Genomic DNA, 23877 nt, shown 5'->3' with positions numbered 1-23877 from the left:
CTGGGTCATGAAGATCTTTTTTGTACAGTTCTGTGTATTCTTGCGTATATAGAAATGCAATGGATTTTGGTGTATTTATTTTGTATCCTGAAACTCTACCAAATTTATTGATGAGTTCTGGTAGTTTTCTGGTGGCATCTTTAGGACTCTCTGTGTATAGTATCAGGGACTTCCCCAGTGGCTCCGCAGTGAAGAATCTGCCTGCACTGCAGGAGACTTGGCAGTAGACAAGGGTTCAGTCCCTGGGTTGGGAAGATACCCTGGAGAAGGAAATGGCAACCCACTCCAGTATTCTTGCCTGGGAAATCCCAGGGGGTCCCAGACAGAGGAGCTTAGTGGGCTATAGTCCATGGGGTTGCAAACGAGTCAGATATGGCTGAACAACTAAACAACAATGTATAGTATTATATCTTCTGAAAACTGATAATTTTACTTCTTCTTTTCAGATTTGGATTCCTTTTATTTCTTTTTCTTCTCTGATTGCCATGGCTAGGACTTCCAAAACTGTTGAATAAAAGTGGCAAGAGTGGGCATCTTTGTCTTGTTCCTCATCTTAGAAGGGATACTTTCAGCTTGTCACCATGGAATATGATGGTAGCTGTGGGTTTGTCATATATGGCCTTTATTGTGTTGAGGTATGTTTCCCCTATGCTTACTTTTTGGAGTTTTTATCATAAATGGTTGTTAAATTTTGTCAAAAGCCTTTTTTACATCTATTGAGATGATTATATGGTTTTTATTCTATTGTTTGTTAATGTGGTATATCATGTTGATTGATTTGCAGATACTGAAAAATCCTTCTCTCCCTGAGTTAAACTCCTTTTGATCATGGTGTATGATCCATCCTTTTACTATATTGTTGGATTCACATTGCTAGTATTTTTATGAGGATTTTTGCATCTATGTTTATCAGTGATATCAGCCTGTAATTCTCTTTATTTGTGTGTGATACCTTTGTCTGGTTTAGGTATCAGGGTGATGATGGCCTCATAGAATGAGTTTGGAAGTGTTCATCTGCAAGTTTTGGAATAGTTTCATAAGGATAGGTATTAACTCTTTAAATGTTTGGTAGAATTCACCTGTGAAGTCATCTGCTTCTGGACTTTTATTGTTGGTAGTTTTAAAATTACTAATTCAATCTCATTACTGGTAATTGATCTGTTCATATCTTCTATTTCTTTCTGGTTCAGTCTTAAGAGATTATACTTTGCTAAGAATTTTTCCATTTCTTCCAGTTCAGTTCAGTCACTCAGTCGTGTCTGACTCTTTGCATCCCCATGGACTGCGGCACGCCAGGTTTCCCTGTCCATCACAATTCCTGCAACTTGCTCAAACTCAAGTCCGTCAAGTTGGTAATGCCATCCAACCATCACATCCTCTGTTGTCCCCTTTTCCACCTGCCTTCAATCTTTCCAGCATCAGGCTCTTTCCTAATGTCAGTTCTTTGCATCAGGTGGCCAAAGTACTGAGCTTCAGCTTCAGCATCAGTCCTTCCAATGAATATTCGGGACTGACTTCCTTTAGGATTGACTGGCTTGATTTCCTTGCAGTCCAAGGGACACTCATGAGTCTTCTCCAACATCACAGTTCAAAAGCATCAATTCTTTGGTGCTCAGCTTTCTTTATAGTCCAACTCTCACATCTATAGATGATTACTGGAAAAACCGTAGCTTTGACTAGATGGACCTTTGTTGGAAAAGTAATGTCTCTGCTTGTTAATGTGCTGTCTACCTTGGTCATAGCTTTTCTTGAAAAGATGCTTTTCAAGGAACAAGCATCTTTTAATTTCATGGCTGCAGTCACTATCTGCAGTGATTTTGGAGACCCCCAAAATAAAGTCTGTCACTCTTTCCATTGTTTCCCCATCTATTTGCCATGAAGTGATGGGACCAGATGCCATGATCCTGGTTTTCTGAATGTTGAGTTTTAAGCCAACTTGTTCACTCTCCTTGTTCACTTTTATCAAGAGGCTCTTTGGTTCCTGTCAACTTTCTGCCATAAGGGTGGTATCATCTGCATACCTGAGGTTATTGATATTTCTCCTGGCAATCTTGATTCCAGCTTGTGCTTCATCCAGCCCAGCATTTCACATGATGTGCTCTGCATATAAGTTAAATAAGCGGAGTGACAATATACAGCCTTGACATACTCCTTTCCCAATTTGGAACCAGTCTGTTGTTCCATGTTCGGTTCTAACTGTTGGTTCTTGACCTGCATACAGATTTCTCAGGATGCAGATAAGGTGGTCTGGTATTCCCATCTCTGGAAGAATTTTGCACAGTTTGTTGTGATCTACACAGTCAAAGGCTTTGGCATAGTCAGTAAAGCAAAAGTAGATGTTTTTCTGGAACTCTTGTTTTTTCCATGATCCAGCAGATGTTGGCAATTTGATCTCTGGCTCCTCTGCCTTTTCTAAATCCAGCTTGAACATTTTGAATTTTACAGTTCACGTACTGTTGAAGCCTGGCTTGGAGAATTTTGACCATTACTTTGCTGGCGTGTGAGATAGTGCAATTGTGTAGTAGTTTGGGCATTCTTTGGCATTGCTCTTTTTGGGGATTGGAATGAAAACTGACCTTTTCCAGTCCTGTGGCCACTGCTGAGTTTTCAAAATCTGCTGGCATATTGAGTGTAGCACTTTCACAGCATCATCTTTCAGGATTTGAAATACATCAACTGGAATTCCATCACCTCCCCTAGCTTTGTTCGTAGAGATGCTTCCTAAGGACCGCTTGACTTCACATTTCAGGATGTCTGGCTCTTTGTGAGTGATCACACCATCATGGTTATCTGGGTCAGGAAGATGTTTTTTATATGGTTCTTCTGTATGTTCTTGCCACCTCTTCTTAATATCTTCTGTTTCTATTAGGTCCATACCATTTCTGTCCTTTATTGAGCCCATCTTTGCATGAAATGTTCCCTTGGTATCTCTAATTTTCTTGAAAAGATCTCCAGTCTTTCCCATTCCATCGTTTTCCTCTATTTCTTTGCACTGATCACTGAGGAAGGCTTTCTTATCTCTCCTTGCTATTCTTTAGAACTCTGCATTCATATGGGTATATCTTTCCTTTTCTCCTTTGCCTTTCACTTCTCTTCTTTTCTCAGCTATTTGTAAGGCTTTCTCAGACAACCATTTTGCCTTTTTATGTCTTTTTCTTGCATTTCTTCCAAGTTGACCATTTTATTGGTATATAGTTACTTGTAGTGGTCTCTTATGAGCCTTTCTATTTCTGTAGTGTTGGTTGTAACTTCATTTCTGAGTTTATTGATTTGGGCCCTCTCCCTTTTTTCCTGATGAGTCTGGCTAAAGGTTTGTCAGTTTTGTCTCTTCAAAAAACCAATTTTTAGTTTCATTGATCTTTTCCTTTTTTGTTTTTTCTTCCCTTATCTCTATTTCAGGTATTTCTCTTCTGATCTGTATGATTTCTTTCTACTAACTTTGGATTTTGTTTTTCTTTCTTTAGTTGCTTCACATGTAAGGTTGGCTTGTTTATTTGAGATTTTTCTTGTTTTCTGAAGTAAGCTTGTATCACTGTAAACTTCTCTCTTAGAACTGTTTTTGCTGCATCCCGTAGGTTTGGGGTCATCATGTTTTTATTTTCATTTGTCTCTAGGTTTTTTTTTTCCTCCTTGATTTGTTCAGTGGTCCATTGAATCACTGGCATATTACAGCTTCCATGTGCTTGTGTTTTTTGCAGTTTTTTTTTTTTTTCCTTGCAGTTGATTTCTAACGTCAACCATGTTGTGGTTGCAAAAGATGCTTGATATGATTTCAGTTTTCTTAAAATTATGCAGGCTTGTTTTGCAGTGATCTGGAGAATGTTCCATATGCTTTTGAAAAGATTGTATATTCTGCTGGTCTTGAGTGTAATGTTCTCTATGTTTATATTAACTAGTTTAGTCTGTTTTTTAAGGCCAGTGTTTCCTTACTGATTCTTTAGTCTACATGATCTGTCCATTGATGTAAGTGAAGTGTTAAAGTCCCCTATTTTATGTGTTTGTGTGTGGGTGTAATATATAAAACCAGTGGCCCAGCGGTAAAGAATCCACATGCAATGCAGGAGACACAGGAGATGGCAAGTTCAAACCCTAGATCAGGAAGATCCTCTGGAGAACGAAATGGCAACCCACTCCAGTATTCTTGTCTAAAGAATCCAGTGAACAGAGGAGCATGGTGGGCTACAGTCCATAGGGTTGCAAAGAGTTGGATATGACTGAAGTGACTGAACACAGCAGCACAGCACATTATTGTGTTACTGTCAGTTTCTCCCTTTATGTCTGTTAACATTTGCATTATACATTGAGGTGCTATGTTAGGTGCATATGTGTTTACAATTATTATATCTTCTTCTTGGATTGATCCCTTAATCATTATATAGTGTCCTCTTTTGTCTTGTAACAGAGAAGTTCTGGATTTGTTTCTGTAGGTCTCCTTTTTCCTGTCTTTTGTTCTCTTCTCTTGTGATTAGATGACTCTCTTTAATGTTAGGCTTGTATCCCTTTTTCTTTTCTAGTATGTATATCTATTATTACAGATGTTTTGATTTGTGGCTACCATGAGGTCTTTGTATAGCAATCTGTATATATAAGTGATTACTTTAAGTTGCTCATCTTTTAATTTCAAATGCATTTTTAAAAGCCTGCATTTATGTTCTCCTCCCCTCACAATTACTGTTGTTACCATATTTTACATCTATTTTATGATCCCTTAACTGCTTATTGATAAATGATTTTACCAGCTTTGTCTTTTAACCTTCTCACCAGCTTTGTGTGTGGATTACCAGCTTTACTGTGTGTTTGCCTTTACTGGTGGACTTTCTCGTTTCTTAATTTTCTTTTTCACCTTGAGACATTCCTTTGTCATTTGTTGTAAAGCTGGTTTGGTGCTGCTGAATTCTTTTAGGTTTTCTTTAGTCTGTAAAGTGTTTGATTTCTGTCAAATCTGAACAAGATTGCTTGGTAGGCAGAGTATTCTTGATTGTAGGTTTTTCCCTTTCATCACTCTCAAAGTGTGTGATGTGCTGTTTACAGTCAGGTTTCTTATTTTCTGGTGGTATTTTGAATTTTTGAAAGAGTATGTTTGTGCTTTCTTGTCATCTTAGGAGACTTTGGGACAGAAATCCATCTTGATTTAAAATCCAGATACCACGACTTCCCTAGTGGTCCGTTGGTTAAGAATCTGCCTGCTAATGTAGGAGATGGGGGTTCGATCCCCAGTCTGGGAAGATGCCTCATGCCACGGGGTAACTGAGCCCATGCACCACAACTACAGAGCCTACACTCCAGAGCCTGTGAGCTGCAACTACTTAAGCCTGCTTGCTCTAGAGTCTGCATGCGACAACTACCAAAAGCCCATGTGCCCTAGAGCCTGTGCTTTGCAACAGGAGAAGCCACCACACTGAGCAGCCTGTGCACTATAGCAAGAGAAAGGCCACACACAGCAACAAAGATCTAGAGCAGTCAAAAATAAAAATAAATAAATAAAATTAATTTTTTTAATATCTGAATATCTTTCTGCAATGTAAATTAGGTTATATCACTTCCATCCTGTAAAATCTCTAATGGCTAATTGTCAGCAGTGAGAAGGTGTGGTAACCACATCTGCCTTGCTCCCACTGTGGCCTGCAGTCCAGTCACTACAGGTACCCTGGGACCTTGTCTTGACTGAACTGGTTATACTGTGTTACCCTAGCAGTTTGGGTCCCCATTTTGGACCTGATGTCACTCAGAATGCTTTTGCATCCCCTTTCTATGGAAACCACTACTAATTTCCTAAAACTTTATTTCATGTATCACATCTTCAGTAGAGACTGATATGACCATAGATGGAGTGCTGGGCTCCCTCTCTGACCCATGTCATGCCCTCACTGGACTTTCTGCCTCAACTCTTAAAGCAACTTGCTTTATTTATAAGTGTACACATTTGTATATGTCTACAACCTAAGAAGTTTTTGAGGATATTGTTTTATTATCTTTCTTTTGTTGCTGCCTCTTCTGGTGCCAAATTTGACATTCAGTGAAAACTTTGTTAGTGGTTTGGAAAATTTAAACTCATGTATTTCAGTTCTCATGTAAATGAGAGGTTGAAAGAATGCATAATTGCCTTTTATCCCACAAAATAGAGTGCAAAAGTTGGGACCCAATAGACATTCTGTAACTTGCCATGATAAAAATGATGTGTTTAAGCTCTGATACTTGTTTCCTATATCACCTAGTGATTTCTGCTTCTGATTCACTAGGACTATGCTCTTACAGGGGTCATTCTCATTTGAAGATTTATCTGTGGACTTCACCCAGAAGGAATGGCAGCTACTGGACCCCCATCAGAAGGACTTATACAAGGATGTCATGTTGGAGAATTATAGCAGTCTCGTGTCCCTAGGTAAGAAAAGCTACCCAGGACTTCCCTGACAGTCCAGCAGTTAGAACTCTGTGCTTCTACTTCAGGGGGGCCTGGGTTCAATCCCTGGTCAGGGAACTATGATCTTGAGAGCTTTGTGGCATGGGAAAAAAAAGAAAAACTTCCCAGAAGATCTCATATTGTGTCTAGTACCTTGCTTGTTCTTTTTTAGTTTCTGAGAGTTCTGGGACTTGCAAATTTTTTAATGATTTTGGACCTAAATTTTAGAAATCAAAGTTCTTGGACTATGACAGTCCCAGGGAAAGTATTTGAACCTCACCTTCCAATAATGAAGTCTTAATTTCATTGTGCCACCTCTGAAGTTAATAGCAATAGTGGTAGTGAGGCTCCTGAGGCTTTGCCAACAAAGGTCCATATTGTCAAAGCTATGGTTTTTCTAGTTGTCATATATGGATGTGAGTGAGAGTTGGACCATAAAGAAGGCTGAGTGTTGAAGAATTGATGCTTTTGAACTGTGGTATTGGAGAAGACTCTTGAGAGTCACTTGAACTGCAAGAGGATCAAACTAGTCAATCCTAAAGGAAATCAATCCTGAATATTCATTGGAAGGACTGATGCTGAAACTGAAGCTCCAATACTTTGGCCATCTAATATGAAGAGCCAACTCATTAGAAAAGACCCTGATGCTGGGAAAGATTGAATATGGTTGGATGGCATCACTGATTCAGTGGACATGAGTTTGAGCAAGCTCTGAGAGATGGCAAAGGACAGGGAAGCCTGGCATACTGCAGTCCATGGGGTCACAAATAGTCGGACACGACTGAGTGACTGAACAGCAACAAAGCTCCTGAGGCATGTAATTTACCGAATTTCACATATTGTTCTTATATTGGCTCAATTGTAAGAGTAATCCTGTGTGGCAGGTGTGTTGCACTATTTTTTTTTTCTTCTAATGAGGAAATTGAAACAAAGAAAAGAGTTAAGTATTTTTCCCAAGGCCTGACAGCTAGGAAATGAAAGAGCCTGAATTTGAACCAGGGCAGACCAACTACAGAGCCTCTGAAAGGTTTATGGTTTTGGACTTGAGTTATAGAAGTCAAAGATTCTTAGACCATATTATCCACTGGGGAGACTGTTACCATTCCTCTGAGGATTGTTTACTTTGTTGGTATTCATGTGGGTGGCTTCACTGGGTCAGCTAATTCCAAACCTTGCTTCTTCTTCAGAGGCCTCAAAGGCCATGCAGTAGGGGCCAAGGTTTTTGTGATTTTCCCTGAACAGGTTATGAAGTTATGAAACCTGGTGTCATCCTTAAGTTGGAGCAAGGAGAAGAACCATGGACAGGAGATGGAGAAATTCCAAGTTCAGACTCGTTAGGTGAGTGTATGAAGACCAGACAGAGGAGAGAAGGTGGAAGTCATTCTCAGGTGGTGGTGCTTGGCATCCTTGAAATGTGCCTTAGAGGGCTCTTTTCAAAATCTCAAACCCTTAATGGTGATTCAGAACAGTTAACATGAGCTACTGAAGTGAATCACATTACATGTGGCTTCTTTGCTCATAGCTTGAAGTACATATGGCTTCTTTGCTCGTAGCTTGAAGTGAAATGTTTCCAGCTGGTTTGGCCCATGATGTTATTCCCAGTCTTTCACATCTGGGACTTTGACTTTTTGTTAGGTATTCTGTCCCCTGATGTGGTTAATCTCCTTCTGTCCTCCCTTCTCCTGTGGTCAAAGACACCTGTGCTTGACCATCAGGGCTTTATTTTTCCCACTTTGGGTGTCTCTGATGTGAAACCCTCTCTGTTCAGCCTTATTATATCAGAAAGTGGATTATTATTCCTCCCAAACTGTTGGTCCACTTCTCCCCTTAGTTGGTCAAGTTCTGTTGTGCTTTTTCTGTAGCTTAGACATGGAGTATATGGAATTACCTCTTTTCTACCTTTTTTTTTTTTTAACTAAGTTTTTTACCTTTGCAAAACATCTTTTGAAAGACTTCTCTATTCCCACTTTAAACTAAGCCTAGTCTGAACTTCCGAAATTACTAGCTAGTGTAGATCCCAGTTCTCATCTTCTTTTGTGAGTTACGTGGCACCACCAAGCATCCAGCACTGCTCTGAAGAGCTGGGCCCTCCTCCTCATTTCCTGTTGTGTGACACTGACTTAATTCAAGGTCCCTCAAAAGCAGACCCTGAGATACTTAGTGGGACTGTGATCTCTACAGTGTTAGTGGGAGAAGAGGAAGTGAGAAATGCATGAACAGTGTGCTTCTGGGAACCCTCTGAGGAACCAGAAAGCTAGTACCACCCTCTGTCTCCTGTTTCTCAGTGACTGAGTATTGCCCCAGGGAATATTAAGGCTCCAGAGTATCTGGCATCCCTGCACATGGCCCAAGAATGCACTTGCAGCCCATCTCTCCGTCTCTTGGTGGAGAGATGTGGGCATGCTGGTTGTGTCCCACAATTGACCTGAGCTGCAGTGTCCTCTGAGTGTGGCTGAAGGGGGCCAGGTGACACTGAGGACCTGTGGAGTGAGCCCATGTAGCCTGTTCAGTGATTACTCCCTTTGCCCCAAGTTGGTGGTCAGTTTCATTTAAACTTAATCTACTGTCTGCTTTCTGTTCTTGTTTACAGTGTTTAAAGTGTTTTTCAATACCTAGAGGTTAGATATTGCAGTCATACTAGGAAACTAAACATTAAAAGGCCTTAATTCCATCAAATAGCATTTCTAGGTTTTTATTCAATAAACACAACTATGAAAGGACTTATAGGACTTTTTTTTTCCTTCATAGATCAAGTCTTTCAAGTAAACGGTCACATGACTTGGCACAAGGATAACAAGAAGTTTAAAAATATGAAACAAGATCATGAATGTGATGCACTTGGAAAAAAGTTTAATCTGAGCACGAACTTTATTCCTTTAAGGAAATCAAACAAAGAAGGTGACATAGATGGATTAATTTTAAAACATCATTTAGATTTTCTTATTCCAAAAGCAAACTATGGAAGAATGGAACCAGCTGACTTAAACATATTTGATAAATTATTTCTCCATACCAAGACTGAGGAAACTGATACTTGGTTAAAATACTATGCATGTGATAAAATTAGCTATAAGAAGTCACAGATCATCATATATCACAGAAGTCGTTCAGGGGAGAAGCTCTATGAATGCAGTGAATGTAGGAAACGCTTCAGTAAGAAATCAAGTCTCATTAAACATCAGAGCAGACATATAAGAGAAATAGCCTATGGCTGTGGTAAATGTGGCAAAACTTTTCCCCAGAAGTCACAGTTTATTACACATCATAGAACTCATACAGGAGAGAAACCTTACAATTGTAGCCAGTGTGGGAAAGCCTTCTCCCAAAAGTCACAGCTGACATCCCATCAGAGGACACATACAGGAGAGAAACCATATGAATGTGGTGAGTGTGGGAAAGCCTTCTCCCGGAAGTCACATCTCATATCACATTGGAGGACACACACAGGAGAGAAACCCTATGGATGCACTGAATGTGGGAGGGCTTTTAGTGAAAAGTCAAATCTCATCAATCATCAAAGGATTCATACAGGAGAGAAACCTTTTGAATGTAGAGAATGTGGAAAAGCCTTCAGCAGGAAGTCACAGCTTGTCACACATCACAGGACCCACACAGGAACAAAACCCTATGGATGTAGCGATTGTAGAAAAGCCTTCTTTGAGAAATCAGAGCTAATTAGACATCAAACAATTCATACTGGAGAGAAACCCTATGAGTGCAGTGAATGTGGGAAAGCCTTCAGAGAGAGGTCTAGTCTTATTAACCATCAGAGAACCCATACAGGAGAGAAGCCTCATGGATGCATCCAGTGTGGGAAAGCCTTTTCCCAGAAATCTCACCTCTTATCACATCAGATGACACACACAGGAGAGAAACCGTTTGTATGCACTAAGTGTGGGAAGGCTTTCAGTAGGAAATCCCAGCTTGTCAGACATCAGAGAACTCATACAGGTGAAAAACCCTACGAGTGTGGTGAGTGTGGGAAAGCTTTCAGTGAAAAATTAAGCCTCACTAATCACCAGAGAATTCATACAGGAGAAAAACCGTATGTGTGCAGTGAGTGTGGAAAAGCCTTTTGTCAGAAGTCACATCTTATATCACATCAGAGGACACACACAGGAGAGAAACCCTATGAATGCAGTGAATGTGGGAAAGCCTTTGGTGAAAAGTCAAGCCTTGCAACACATCAGAGAACCCATACAGGAGAAAAACCTTATGCATGCAGGGACTGTGAAAAAGCCTTCTCCCAGAAGTCACAGCTCAATACTCACCAGAGAATTCACACAGGAGAGAAACCATATGGATGCAGTCTTTGTCAAAAAGCTTTCTTTGAAAAATCAGAACTAATTAGACATCAGAGAACTCATACAGGAGAAAAGCCTTATGAATGCAGTGAATGTAGGAAAGCCTTCAGGGAGAGGTCAAGTCTCATAAATCATCAGAGGACACATACAGGAGAGAAACCCTTTGAATGCAGCGACTGTGGCAAAGCCTTCTCTCGGAAGTCACATCTCATACCACATCAGAGGACACACACAGGAGAGAAACCCTACAGTTGCAGTGAATGTAGAAAGGCCTTCTCTCAGAAGTCACAGCTTGTTAATCATCAGAGAATCCATACAGGAGAGAAACCTTTTCAATGCAGTGAATGTGGGAAAGCCTTCTCCCAAAAGTCACAGCTCATTAATCATCGGAGAACTCATACAGTAAAGAAATCCTAAGAATAGTATTAATGTTAGTCTTTGAAGAGATCTTACCTCATCAGTTATGGTAAATCTTTCAGATAATAGTTACATCACATTATATGTCTGAATACACTTTTAAGTTAGGAACTCTAAATAGGTTATGTCGGGGAAGCTTTCAGCAGACTGATGTGTTTCTTATATTAGAATCCATAGAGGTAGAATGACCCTATGAATTGCAGTGGATTTCAAAAACATTTCAAACCATTGTCAAACCTTTTACAGTAGAAAATTAACAGTACAGAAGAATACTGTGACTATCAGAAAGCTTTCCAGAGATCAAATTTCATTAGCCATTGGAAAAATTACCACTGAAAATGAACCCTATTCCAGTGAGTTAAGGAAAACTTCATGAATACAGCAAGTGAGGTGATATTTTCGTCAAGAAATAACAGCTCATTGTACATAAGAAGATGCCCTCAGGAATGAATTCTTTGAAAATACTAAATATGGGACAATCTTCTGCAAGTAACCCCACCATATTGTATCCTGTGGTTTAGAGACATTAGAAATACATGCCCCTAGATATAATGCTATAATGGAAAGCCATGCACTCTTTATAGACATGGGTACCAAAAATAACTGGTTCTAAATTATATTAAGGCTCAAGTATGAAGTTTCTAAAAATGTGAATAAATTGAGTCTTTGGAATACAAAATTTCTCCATGGTATATAATAATGGCTTATTTTCCTGTGTCACAGGCTGTGTTTTGTATTTTGGAATTACATATGGTAATGTAATTGGGAGCATGAGATGTACATGCCTTGTAGTGCCTCTGATGTCTATGAAGACATACCATGTGCCACTGGTTTTTCTATTTCAATAATACTATAAAAATGGTAACTCATAGGATATGTCTTACTGCTCAATAAGTAGCATGTAATATCAACACATTTCCTTATGATTTCTTAGTTAATAAAAGGCTCTGTTGTTGTCACTGACCTTTCTCTTTAGTAGCAAAAGCCAACATTATATAAAGTCTTTTGGATCCTAGACTCTGAGAAACAGTTTATATATAACCTGGTTAATAAGTATTCTAGTGTAGAACTGCAGAATGGCACGAGTGAATTGTGAGGAGTGGGCACTGTGGCTCTGCACTCCTGCTCAGTGGCATTAACTTTGAGCAGAATGCCCTCCTTATGTAACAAGGTGCCTCCATGCATCCAGTGTGTGTATCTTAAGTGCTATGTCACCCACGTACAACTTGTATTTTAATTTACTGTGATGAATTGTCATGAATATTGTGTGCTGCTATGATGTTTTGGTGTTTCGTAAAATATCCTGTAAAAATTAGATGAAGAAACTAGTACTTGAGAGTCACTATGCAGAGAATATAAAATATAGAGGATTTCGTGGTGAGAACCATATTTTTTGTGTATCCCAGGAAGCCTATTTTGCCTTCCTGCAGATTTCTGTGATTACCAGACAGGTATCAGAAAACAAGTGTTTATTATTTCATCATTGGAAATATTAGTGTTTCACTTGCCTTTCAACTGTCATATCATGCACCAAGAGAAATTTCCTATGTGTGCTTACCATTTTATAAGGGTGGTTCCTTCTGAAAATGCATGGCCCATGCCTAGGTTTATTTAGACTTTTGTAGCAATCTCTCTATAATGTTGTTTGACAAAATCAACTATGTTTTTTGTATGATGGTGAAATTCAGAAAAGTCTAGTCTAGTTTCCATACTTGGAAAAATCAGGCCTTCTCTCATGCACAAGTCATTTTAACAGTGTGGTGTTTGGTACCTTTGATTCTAGCAGTATTTTTTTCTTTACGTACAATTTTACATCATTGTTGGAAAATTGGAATATTAAATAAATGAGGGTAAATTCATGAACTGTTGTACCAGAATTTCAACAAAGTCCTATTTCCCAAATTTTTATTCATACATAAATTTATGGACTTCCTACTTTTCTCCCTAATACCTTAAGGTCATTTTACCAGGTTGGTGAAACAGACCTTTGTAAAAGAACAAGTAGTTACAGTGTGGTGGTTTACTTTGTGGGTTGCTGTTGTTGTTTTCCATTTTTTCTTTTCCATCTATCCTGGGTCTCTTTCCTCAGCCCAGTGATTGGCTTGTTGGGTCTTGGATTGGGTCCAGGAGTCTGTTGTCTAAAAACTTCCTAGTTTTGCTCACTCCTGTTCTAGATTATTTTTGAACTATTAAGCAGTTAATCTTAGAACTTCCTTTTTGAGATGATGAAACTTCACTGGCCTTTTGATTGAATCCCAAGGGCAAATGTGTTTCCTAAGGGTCTGATGTCAGTCATCCTGTGCCAGGGCTGATGCTGGCAGCAGGGGTTTTGTTTATCAAAATACCTGATGTTCCACCTCCCAAGTGTGTGGTGTAGAACTCACTTGGCATTCTGTCTTCTGAAGAGTCGCAAGAGGCCTCTGATTCTGAAATTAGAGATTCTTAGTGTTACATTTTTAAGACACCTTGGTAAACCACAAAAATATATTTTCCCTCACTGATTCCTACTACAAATGCTGCATCAAGAAAGCCAGTTTTAAAGTTAGGCTGGATTTACTTTTGGTTTTGTGAAGCTCAATAAATGAGATTTAGATGGAATACTTGAGGAGGAGCATCGCCTTCCCTTTCCTCGTTCACCTCCCAGGTTCCTCCACTGGTGTGGAAGCAATCCTGCAGAGCATACTTTCTATTATATTCCTTACATTAAATACTGGATCTTCTGGAGGTCCTATCTATGAATTCTGAGACCTATACCAGGATTGCCTTGTGTTCAGCTTTTCTTTGTGGGCTTTGATATTTTCAGACACCATTATCTGTATGGATATATATGTTCCTGACATTTTTATTTCATGTGACTTTTTGATCACATGTAGAACCCTGAGATGAAAGGAACCCAAAGAATACCAGACATATCTACCAACATCTGCATTACATAGCAAAGTATACATCCATAGACATTTGGACTCTACACTGGAGATCTCAGTCATTTGGTCATTTACTCCAGTATGTGCCCAGATTGTCAATTTCATTGAGTTTGTTAGCCTACAAACATGATACCAACAAGTTTTCAGATGCTGAGCACCTAGTGGTGGCCTGCATGCCAATTAACTAATTCAGCTATGACTCAGCAGCTGTATGCATATTTTTTGCCCTTTTCGTACTTTCAGTTCATTTTTTGCACTTATATACATACTATTTATTTTAAGATGCAATTCTGATTATATACTCTTCTATTGAAATACCATGTGGCTAATTATAGACTTGGCTTCCCAGGTGGCTCAGCAGTAAAGAATCTGCCTGCCAGTGTAGGAGACACAGGAGACATGGCTTTGGTCCCTGGATCAGGAAGATCCACCTGGAGAAGGAATGGCAACCCACTCCAGTATTTACCTGGAAAATCCCATGGACAGAGGAGCCTGGTGGGCTACAGTCCATGAGGTTGCAAAGAGCTGGACATGACTGAGCACATGTGCGTGCACACACACACACACACATACAATTGTGGACTGAAGCTGTAATGTCCTCGTGGTATATGAGTACTTTTATACAAAACCATACCTGTTCATAATTTCTGAATACTTTATCTTTCCTCTTACAGTCTTGGTTTTGTTTTGTTTTTGTGTCCTTAACCTACTTGAGAGTTCTACAATCTCTACAATCTGTCTTTATGCTTTTGTGTGTGTGTGCTTTTTTGTCAATCTACTGCCACTGAAATGCCCTTGTTCCTTGTTAATAGCTATTCAACCTATGTGAACCTGTACATGTATTTCACTGGTGATAAAATCGTTGCATGTTTTCTCTTTCCCATTAGGAAGCTTCTGGAAAGCTAGGACTCTCTTATTTGTCTATATAATGTTAACAACTGAAGCTTTGGTACATAAATGTGAGTGGTGTCAGTGGCTGTGTTTTCTACCACATGAGGAGGCATAGCTGCAATGAGAGAAGTGTGAAGCCACCACGGAAGCCAAGTCATGAGCGTCCTGGCTGGGTTCCAGGATCTGGTTCTTGTCTTGAAGTCTGGGTTTATCTCTACCATTTTCTTGCCTTGATTATTGGATTTTCTGTGAGATATCCCAAATATCCTTATAATAAATCCCCATGTTTGTTTCAGCTGGTTCAAGTTGTGTTCATTATTACAACCCAAGTGCTGCTCCTCACTGACAGCAAGGTCAGACTATATCATAAGTTGCGGCCTCTGGAAGCAGATACTGAGGTGAAGTTTGGGGTGCAAGATGTTTATTGAGAATCAACATGAAGTAATGGGAGAAGAGAAGGGAATGGATTGGTCAAAGGAAAAGTCAAAACTGCACTGTAGGTTGTGGAGACATTGGCCAGACCAGCAGAGGCTCTGAAGAGAATCACTCATAAAAGTATCTCATATTTGGCATGACATTCAGGCCCTTACAACCCTGAGCTGTCAGTCAGTAGAGGCAGGCTGCCCTGAGGAGAGAGTGATCTCAGGTGAAGCAGCCCTTTTCCCCTGAGACCAACTCTGGACAAACTGACAAGTGGAGGGAGTCCCTGCCTCTGGGCAGCAGGTTGTTCCTGGAAGAGGGATCTGGGTGGTTCAGCTCCACAACTGCACAGAGCATCCCTTCCAAGGTTGGGTTTGTCTAGAGAGAGACTAAGAAGAGGGAAATCCGGAAGAACTACAGCCCTCTTGTTGCAACTGTTTGCTCTCACCTGTTACGCATTCCAGATTCTCACAGCTGCCACCATTGCTAACGTCAGTGAGAGCAAGATCCTCATTCCTAAGGGCCCTGGTCACCATGCCCTTCTCACACCCAAGCTGCTGTGTTTCTCCAGTTACCATCACAAGTGGGCAAGGAAACGCCAAGGAGGATCTCGGTGGGTTACCTGCATCAACTCAGATTCTCTGCCCCATGTATGATGGCAGCCCATTCTCCTCATGATGTATCAGATAACCTGCATAGACAACAGCTCCTCTTTCCTGCTGGTCCCAGGTTATAAGGAGCACAATCCTCAAGTCGTGTCTGTCTTTATTAATTAAGTGGGAAACGCTCTGTCCCTGGTGAAATGTATGTCTCCTGTGCAGAGACCTCTTAACTCTGCAGCCTGGAGTGGAGTGTCCAGGAAGCACAACGGCCCCTGGAGGGTCTTTGGTAGTGGTGGTTGGTGAGGCCTACCCTCACTGCTGGGTTCTTCCACTTTGAGAACACAGCACTGCCTTTGTCCATTTCGTAGACTGCACTCTGAAGGGAAGCACTCTGTCCTGTCAGAATATTGCTTCTGAGCTGGGGCTTCAACTGTGCTTTCACGAGGCTGTTCCAAAGCTCTCTTGCAGAAGCAGCTACTGGTACATGCAGTGGGTCCTTTTGTGCTGGACATAGTCTTGCACATCCTTTAATGCAAAGTGGGTCCTCTGGACTGATGCAGTGTATATGGGATAGCATACTGGCTGACCAGACATTTTGTAAGCCTTTGGATAGTGGTGCCGGCAGAGGCCCTGGGGGCAGGAAAGAAAACACATGCCTGGGATATTAGATTTTCCTGTGAGGACAAACATTGGCCTTTTGAGGGCCAAAATAGTCAAATGCTAGTTGGTCTCTCCTAGTAATGGTGCTATACTGGGGGCTCAGTCTTCGTCTCTTATTTTAGACATTCAGTAGTGGCCAAATCAGCCCTGGTGGAAGAGACTGCTGTTGGACAGGATTGACATTCTCGGCCATTAGAGTAACCCCTGCATTGGAACCCTGGTCTTTTGTTAAGGGCCACCATGGTGAGGAGGCCAGATGGATGGCTCTGAAACTTACTCCCCAGGTAAGATAGTAAATGAAAAAAAAAAAAATATATATATATATATATAGCATTCCAGGTAAGGGGCTCAGCAGGGAGGGTGGCAGAGATTAGTGTGTTCTTAAAGACTGGCAAGGAGAAGGCAATGGCACCCCACTCCAGTACTCTTGCCTGGAAAATCCCATGGACAGAGGAGCCTGTTAGGCTGCAGTCCATGGGATCACGAAGAGTCAGACATGACTGAACGACTTCACTTTCACTTTTCGCTTTCATGCATTGGAGAAGGAAATGGCAACCCACTCCAGTGTTCTTGCCTGGAGAATCCCAGGGACGGGGGAGCCTGGTGGGCTGCCATCTATGGGGTCGCGCAGAGTCAGACACGACTGAAGCGACTTAGCAGCAGCATCAAAGACTGGCAAGGTGACTATTCCTATCATAATCTGCAGGGGGTGCTCCGCAGAAAGAGAGAGGCAGTGGAACTTCCCTCAGCAAAGCCAAGGGGTCCCGAGGAGAGGTGAGCCTGCTGTCCACCAACCCAGCCCCTCGTCGAGCGGCGAGTGAGAGACAATCAGATGCGACAGGGGTTCCATCTAAGCAGTTCCGCTTTATTGCCACAAACTCTTGGTTTATATAGGCAAGCAAGGGGGTTTTGTGAGGGACTTTCTATAGTTGCACCAATCACGTTAAAGGTCAAGTCGTCATGTGCCATAGTTGCACCAGTCATGTTAAAGATCAAATCGTCATGTGCCTTCATTATAACAGGAGTCTATGGTGATCACGCGCTGTCCACGTGCACAGAAATCAAGAGAGCCAATCAAAAACTGTAACATAGACCATGCCCCTATCTCTTCCACCAGGTGCCATCTTAGTTTCCGACCGCAAAGCTAGCCCATCTTTAAGGTTTCCCATTTAGGGCCCCACATCTCCCCCTTTTTTATTTTATTTAAGCCCTCCAGACATTTATATTGATGTTCTGTAGAGCAAGGCGTAAAGCTGTAGGCGGCCAACCTCCAGCCTCACCAGCCCCTCTCGCAGCTGTGCCTGTCTTAGGTTGCCCTCCTCTGAGGGTCTTACCCATCATTGGCTATCCAGCCACCTCTTGGGGGCTAGGCGGAATCTCTCTAGATGGGCATCTAGAACTCTTTATCTGTCTCGGTTAACCTCTCGAAGGGCTAAATTAATCCAGGGGTTTTGTGGGCGCCTAATGTGGGGCTCCTTTTCCGTGACCTGGGCAAGCATAACTATTTTTTGTTGTAAGCGCCTATTGCGGGCTGTGAGATTTTTTACCTTAAACATTACAACAAGCGGAATAACAAAAACAAGCGAATGACAAAAACAAGCAAATAGAAGGCATTTTTAAACCAGGTAAATGGACTTTGTACAGTCCCATAGATCCGTTGCTCCCTTTTTCACCTGTTAGAGTCTCTTTTAACACTGGAAAAGCTGTCAGACAAAAGCTGGGGTATCTCACATCGCAGTCTGTGCGCGCCAAGACACTCAACGTCTCGATCGCCCTGGCGTGGAGATCAAGCTGCTGTTGGAGTCCCATTATGGCGGATCTCAGGTGTTCGAGCTGGTTTGAAATCCTTGAGCAGAGGCAGTGGATATGTTTACAACCTCGATGGTCTGAGCTTGTTGAACTCGATGGATGCTGACACTGTTTTACCCTCATGGTTGATGGCCTTGTGTGTCATTAAACCCAGGCTTCAAAGATTCTAAAAACTGTTGCACAGCCATGGTCAGCATGATGAAGGTCAGCAAGGAGAGGATAGGTAATCCAACGATCACCAGGAGCAGTGTCCACCAGGGTCACCGCATCGATGATCTGAAAGGGAAGAAAAGGTCGCCTCAAGAACTTTTTGTTCTTGGGCTCAATATGTGAGTGTCTCTTTAATCTGTGTCAGATTTTGATTTGACCTCTCTCTTGTGATGTAAATTTTAAGATTTCTTGCTGGCACCCATATAGGGCTGGGGTCCCTTGGATGTGGTCCCCCCAGAGGCCATCATAGCGGAGAGGGCCTTGGTCATCGCCTCAGTAAGGGCTTCAGTTTGAGCCTGAAGGGCAGTCGAAATAGAGCAGGTCTGATGGCTCTGTATCCCCATGTCTTTGGTGGCTATAATCCATCGCTCCATAGAGCAGTCTTTCTGCCCTGCGCAAGCCAACTTATGGTCTGAGTTCATCCCTTCCCAGACTAATAGCCTAACAAATTGATCTCTCAGAGGCCCTGGAGGGAATTTTCTCTGTGTACTCTTTTCCACCCGATCTATGAAGGTGGAGAGGTCTTCGTTATTTTTTTGAGTGATGCCCAATATAGGGGGCTCACTGGGACCCTCCGCAAGCTTTTTCCAGGCAGCCAGGCATATGGACCTAACCTAATCTGTATAAGGAGCAGGAATGGTGGCCTGTTAAGGTCCCGTACTCCATTGATCTGCCGTCCCTGACAACATCCCGAAAGTCACCAGTATAACAGGGTTGGCAGCTTGATTTCTTTCTGCCTGAGCATGACACTCTTCCTTAAGAAAGGCACACCATTTGATATAGGTGTTACTGGGGAGCACTGCCTTACATAGCATCTTCCAGTCTTGGGTCGTACAAGGTTGATGAGCCAGGCCCTGGAGAATAGTTTCTGCCCACAGGGAGTTCGGGCCATCCTCTGCCACTGCCTTTTTGAGCTCTTTTTAAATCATTGGCCTCCCAGGGGTACCAGGCTGCTGGCCTATTCCCCCCCGGGTTAACATTTACAGGAAAGGCTTGAGTCGGGCCGGTAAAGGGCAGCGAGGATCTCCAAGTGTCCCCGGGATAGGTTCTCCTTTCCCAAGGTGACCTCATTGTCTTTCCCACCCAAGGTGCTCCCAAAACTTCCTCAAATCGGGGAGTCAGGGAGGGGCACAGGTCTCTCCCCTGGGCTCCCGGTCTCAGGGCATCAGAGGGGTCTCTATTCTCTTTCACCCCTTTATTATCCCCAAAAGGCTCCCATGGCCCACTATTCACTCTAGAGTCTTTATTCCCAACAGTCTCTTTTGCTATATTTTGGTCCGACATGAGTCATTCCTCGTCAAACTTTTCCCATTGTTTTTCTGATTTTGAATTGTGGGTACCGGTATCAGTGACATGCTCCTCGCTCCGTGAAAAGCAGAGCTTGAGGGCCAAAATGGTCAGACAGAACCCTAAGGGGGGGCCCTCACCGTGTTGAACCTCTCGCTGCCTAGCAAGGGTCTGTACTCGATCCCAAGTGTCCCAAGAGAACAGATTGGCCGAAGCAACCCAGGGGGCTAACCGTACAATGGTCCCCCAGACCTAAATGGCCTGAGCGTCAGAAATCTCAAGTCCCCTGCTTATGAGCATATATCTCAGTGCCCTGAGTGTGGGCTCATCAGATTTCCCAATGTTAGTTCCCATGCTGCTGAGAGAGAATAGAAAGAAAAGTCACTGAGGACAACCACCAAAAATCCTACCGGGAGTGGTGGCGGCCAGAAAGTTGGGCTTGTGGTATGCTTTTGAAACTTTTTATGTGCCTGCATTGTTGCACGGAAGTTTTCTTGCTGGGGGCGGGCACCCTAGAGGTTTCTTGCCCGGTCCGTGACCCCCTTATCCTGTCACGGGAGTCTTCAAGTGGCAGACGCCCTAATGGCCTTTCAGTGCCTGACCCGTGCCCACAGGGAAGATTCTAGGCCATGTCCTCAGTTAACAATGATTAAAGGGGAGTTTCACCCGGTCGGGCTCTAGTTACTGAGGCTCACTTGTTGCGGAGCCTTCAAAGTCTGCCAGAGAGTGGCCCTAGCCAGGACTTATCAATTGCCTCCACAACCGTTCTCCTGTTCACTGAAACTCCCGAAAAAGGAGTCAAGGGCAGATCAGAAAAGAAGAGGAGAATGAAAAGTCAGGAGAGTTTTTTGCCACTTCCCTCAAAACAGAGGGGGGCCCACCTTGAAATCCGGATTACCTCGGGCGATACTCCTCTAAAGGGGAGCGCCATGATGTGACCAGCCTAGAGTCCTTCGTCGCTCCTTCTTTCAGAGCCACATGGTGTCACCACCTCTGTCCATCCACTTCGCTCCCCACGTTGGACGCCAGTTTCTGCGGGGGGCGCTCCGCAGAAAGAGAGAGGCAGTGGAACTTCCCTCAGCAAAGCCAAGGGGTCCCGAGGAGAGGTGAGCCTGCTGTCCGCCAACCCAGCCCCTCGTCGAGCGGCGAGTGAGAGACAATCAGACGCGACAGGGGTTCCATCTAAGCAGTTCCGCTTTATTGCCACAAACTCTTGGTTTATATAGGCAAGCAAGGGGGTTTTGTGAGGGACTTTCTATAGTTGCACCAATCATGTTAAAGGTCAAATTGTCATGTGCCATAGTTGCACCAATCACGTTAAAGATCAAATCGTCATGTGCCTTCATTATAACAGGAGTCTATGGTGATCACGCGCTGTCCACGTGCACGGAAATCAAGAGAGCCAATCAAAAACTGTAACATAGACCACGCCCCTATCTCTTCCACCAGGCGCCATCTTAGTTTCCAACTGCAAAGCTAGCCCATCTTTAAGGTTTCCCATTTAGGGCCCCACAATAATCCTGTTTAATTAGGTAGCATAGATGGTGTAGAAGCCCAAGGTAGCCTAGAGAATGACTATAGACTGGACACAAGCTCCGTCAAGTAGTGATCCAATTTGCACACATGGGATTGTTTCTAAAGCAGATTTTCATGCCCTAAGATACATAATATGCAGCCTTTGATTTCACAACTTCATTCTTTGTATCCTTCTCAGGAAAAAGGAAATATTTTCATTACCACGGAGCAGACAGCACTACACATTCAGTTTTACTCCTGGATTGTTGTAATATAGCTTGAAGAGATCCAGACTATCTGAACATGCACAGAACATCAGCATGCTCCACCACAGCAGTGAAATCAGGCCAGTCAAACAAGTTGTGCAGGAAGTGGCCAGTAGCTTGGAGACCTGATGCACCACATCCATTCCAGAAGCTAGGCAACACCCTGAGAAGGATTAGCAACTCACACCCCACTCCAGTACTCTTGCCTGGAAAATCCCATGGATGGAGGAGCCTGGTGCTGCGGTCCATGGGGTCGCTGTGAGTCGGACACAACTGAGCAACTTTGATTTCACTTTTCACTTTCATCACTGGAGAAGGAAATGGCAACCCACTCCAGTATTCTTGCCTGGAGAATTCCAGGGATGGAGGAGCCTGGTGGGCTGCCATCTATGGGGTCACACAGAGTCGGACACAACTGAAGTGACTTAGCAGCAGTAGCAGCACAGAAGATACCATAGGACTCACATTTCTGCACACTGATTTATAGATTTTTGTTAAATTAAGAAAATGATAATTTCACTTGTTTTATTTTTGGCTGTGATGGGTCTTCAATGCTGCATGGTCTTTCTCTAGTTGTGGCAATCAGGGGCTACTCTAGTTACGGTGCACAGGCTTCTTATTGAGGTGGCCTCTCTCGTGGTAAATGGGATCAAGGCATGTGGCCTTCAGTAGCCTCGGCTAATAGGCTCAGAGTTACTCTTAAGCACAGGCTTAGTAGTTGTAGTGTATGGGCTTAGTTGCTCCACAGCATATGGGATCAGGGATCAAACCTGTATCTCCTTCATTGGCAGGCAGATTCTTTACCACTGAGCCACAAGGGAAGCCCCTGCTTCATAGATTATTCAGGGCTGGATTTTTAGTAATTTATGTGATGTATTGACATCAAGTTATAGGTTCTTACTAACTGGAATCTTCTCAGTGCTTACATTGAATTTTTCATTAATAATCTCAATAAATTCTGTTTTCTTATTCCATTTTGGTAGGAGTGTGTCTATTAGCTTTTAGTGAGCAAGATTTTGATTTTGTTGATCTGTCGGTACCTTTGTTTCTGTTTAATTAATTAGCTGAAAGCTGAACTGGGCAGAGGCCAATACTAAGATATCAGAAATGCCCTGGCATAATATAAATACTGAAGGAAATATGGTTGTTGATGAAGATTTATCATGAGTAATTTACTCACCAATTCCCCCAATTTTGACCTCCAAGAGGGACTAGAAGACACTTCTGCCAGGACCCTGAGAAAATGCTGGGTGATTGGATCCCCAGCATCCTAGAAAAATATGAGTTCTTGAGGTCAGGTCATGGTCAGGTCACGGTCAGGTCACAGTGAGCCTATAAACCTCTAACAAAACAAATGTCAGGGCCTCCCTGGTGGTCTAGTGGTTAAGAATCTCCCTTTCAATGCAGGGGACACCAGTTCAATCCCTTGTCAGGGAAGATTCCACATGCTTTGGTGCAACTAAGCCTGAGCACCACAATTACTGAGCTTGTGCTTTAGACCCTGTGAGCTGCAACTCCTGAGCCTATGTATCATAGAACCTGTGCTCCACAAGAGAGGCCACCGAACCGGAAAGCCCACACACTACAAGAGAGTAGCCCCTGATTTCTTCAACTAGACAAAGCCCACATGTAGTAACAAAGATGGAGCAGCCAAAAACAAATAAATAAATGTTTTTTAATGTTATTTTCTGTTAAGAAGAAAGAAAAGAGGAGGCATTTAATTCTGTCTCCATTCCTCCTTGCAGCTTTTAATACTTAGCAAACCCTGTAAGCAAAGCAGCATTATTATCCCTCACTTTATTTGTTTAAGGTCCTGAGCCTTGACTTTCACCCTCTGAAGTCCAGGCCCTGCTTAATAACGGGGGTTTCCTGTATGGACTGGTCACCCTGATTGAGAGTTTTTGTCCAGGACCTAGTCTGAGTCCTCCCACCAGTGCCCACGCCTGGCTGAGGAGGCAGATCTCAGCTGGCAGGGCCCTCAGGGTCAGGTCCCCAGGCTTTGTCCAGCAATCATCACTGAGGGAGCCAGGTGTCCAGGACCCAGTTGGCCCCCAACTTGTCCCTGGGCTCCCCAGTTCACCCATTGTCCCAAGGCCAGAAAGTCTGAAGGGCCCCAGGGAGAAGGCCACCAGCCGTCTCTCACCGAACTCTCTCTGACCCAGGACCCCTGCA

At 42.8% G+C, this 23877-nt stretch overlaps 1 protein-coding gene across 1 annotated transcript; it reads left to right on the top strand.

The window, feature by feature from the left end:
• ZNF84 (zinc finger protein 84) lies at nt 482-15231 on the top strand. The gene is made up of 4 exons (XM_018061461.1): nt 482-635; nt 6256-6382; nt 7643-7738; nt 9149-15231. Exons 1-4 carry the CDS (start codon nt 582-584, stop codon nt 11119-11121), a joined length of 2250 nt encoding a protein of 749 aa, XP_017916950.1. The 5' UTR covers nt 482-581; the 3' UTR covers nt 11122-15231.

Source organism: Capra hircus, chromosome 17 (genome assembly GCF_001704415.2).
Source record: "Capra hircus breed San Clemente chromosome 17, ASM170441v1, whole genome shotgun sequence".
Lineage (NCBI taxonomy): Eukaryota > Metazoa > Chordata > Mammalia > Artiodactyla > Bovidae > Capra > Capra hircus.
Note: the sequence above shows the minus strand (reverse complement) of the source record. Positions and strands in the feature narration are given on the sequence as shown.

Excerpts from the sequence above, each read along its gene's own strand:
- ZNF84 (XM_018061461.1), top strand. The coding sequence starts at position 582 with ATGGAATATGATGGTAGCTGTGGGTTTGTCATATATGGCCTTTATTGT. Across the intron at positions 636-6,255 it reads ATGGCCTTTATTGTGTTGAG|GGGTCATTCTCATTTGAAGA; the intron begins GTATGTTTCCCC and ends ATGCTCTTACAG. Across the intron at positions 6,383-7,642 it reads TAGCAGTCTCGTGTCCCTAG|GTTATGAAGTTATGAAACCT; the intron begins GTAAGAAAAGCT and ends TTCCCTGAACAG.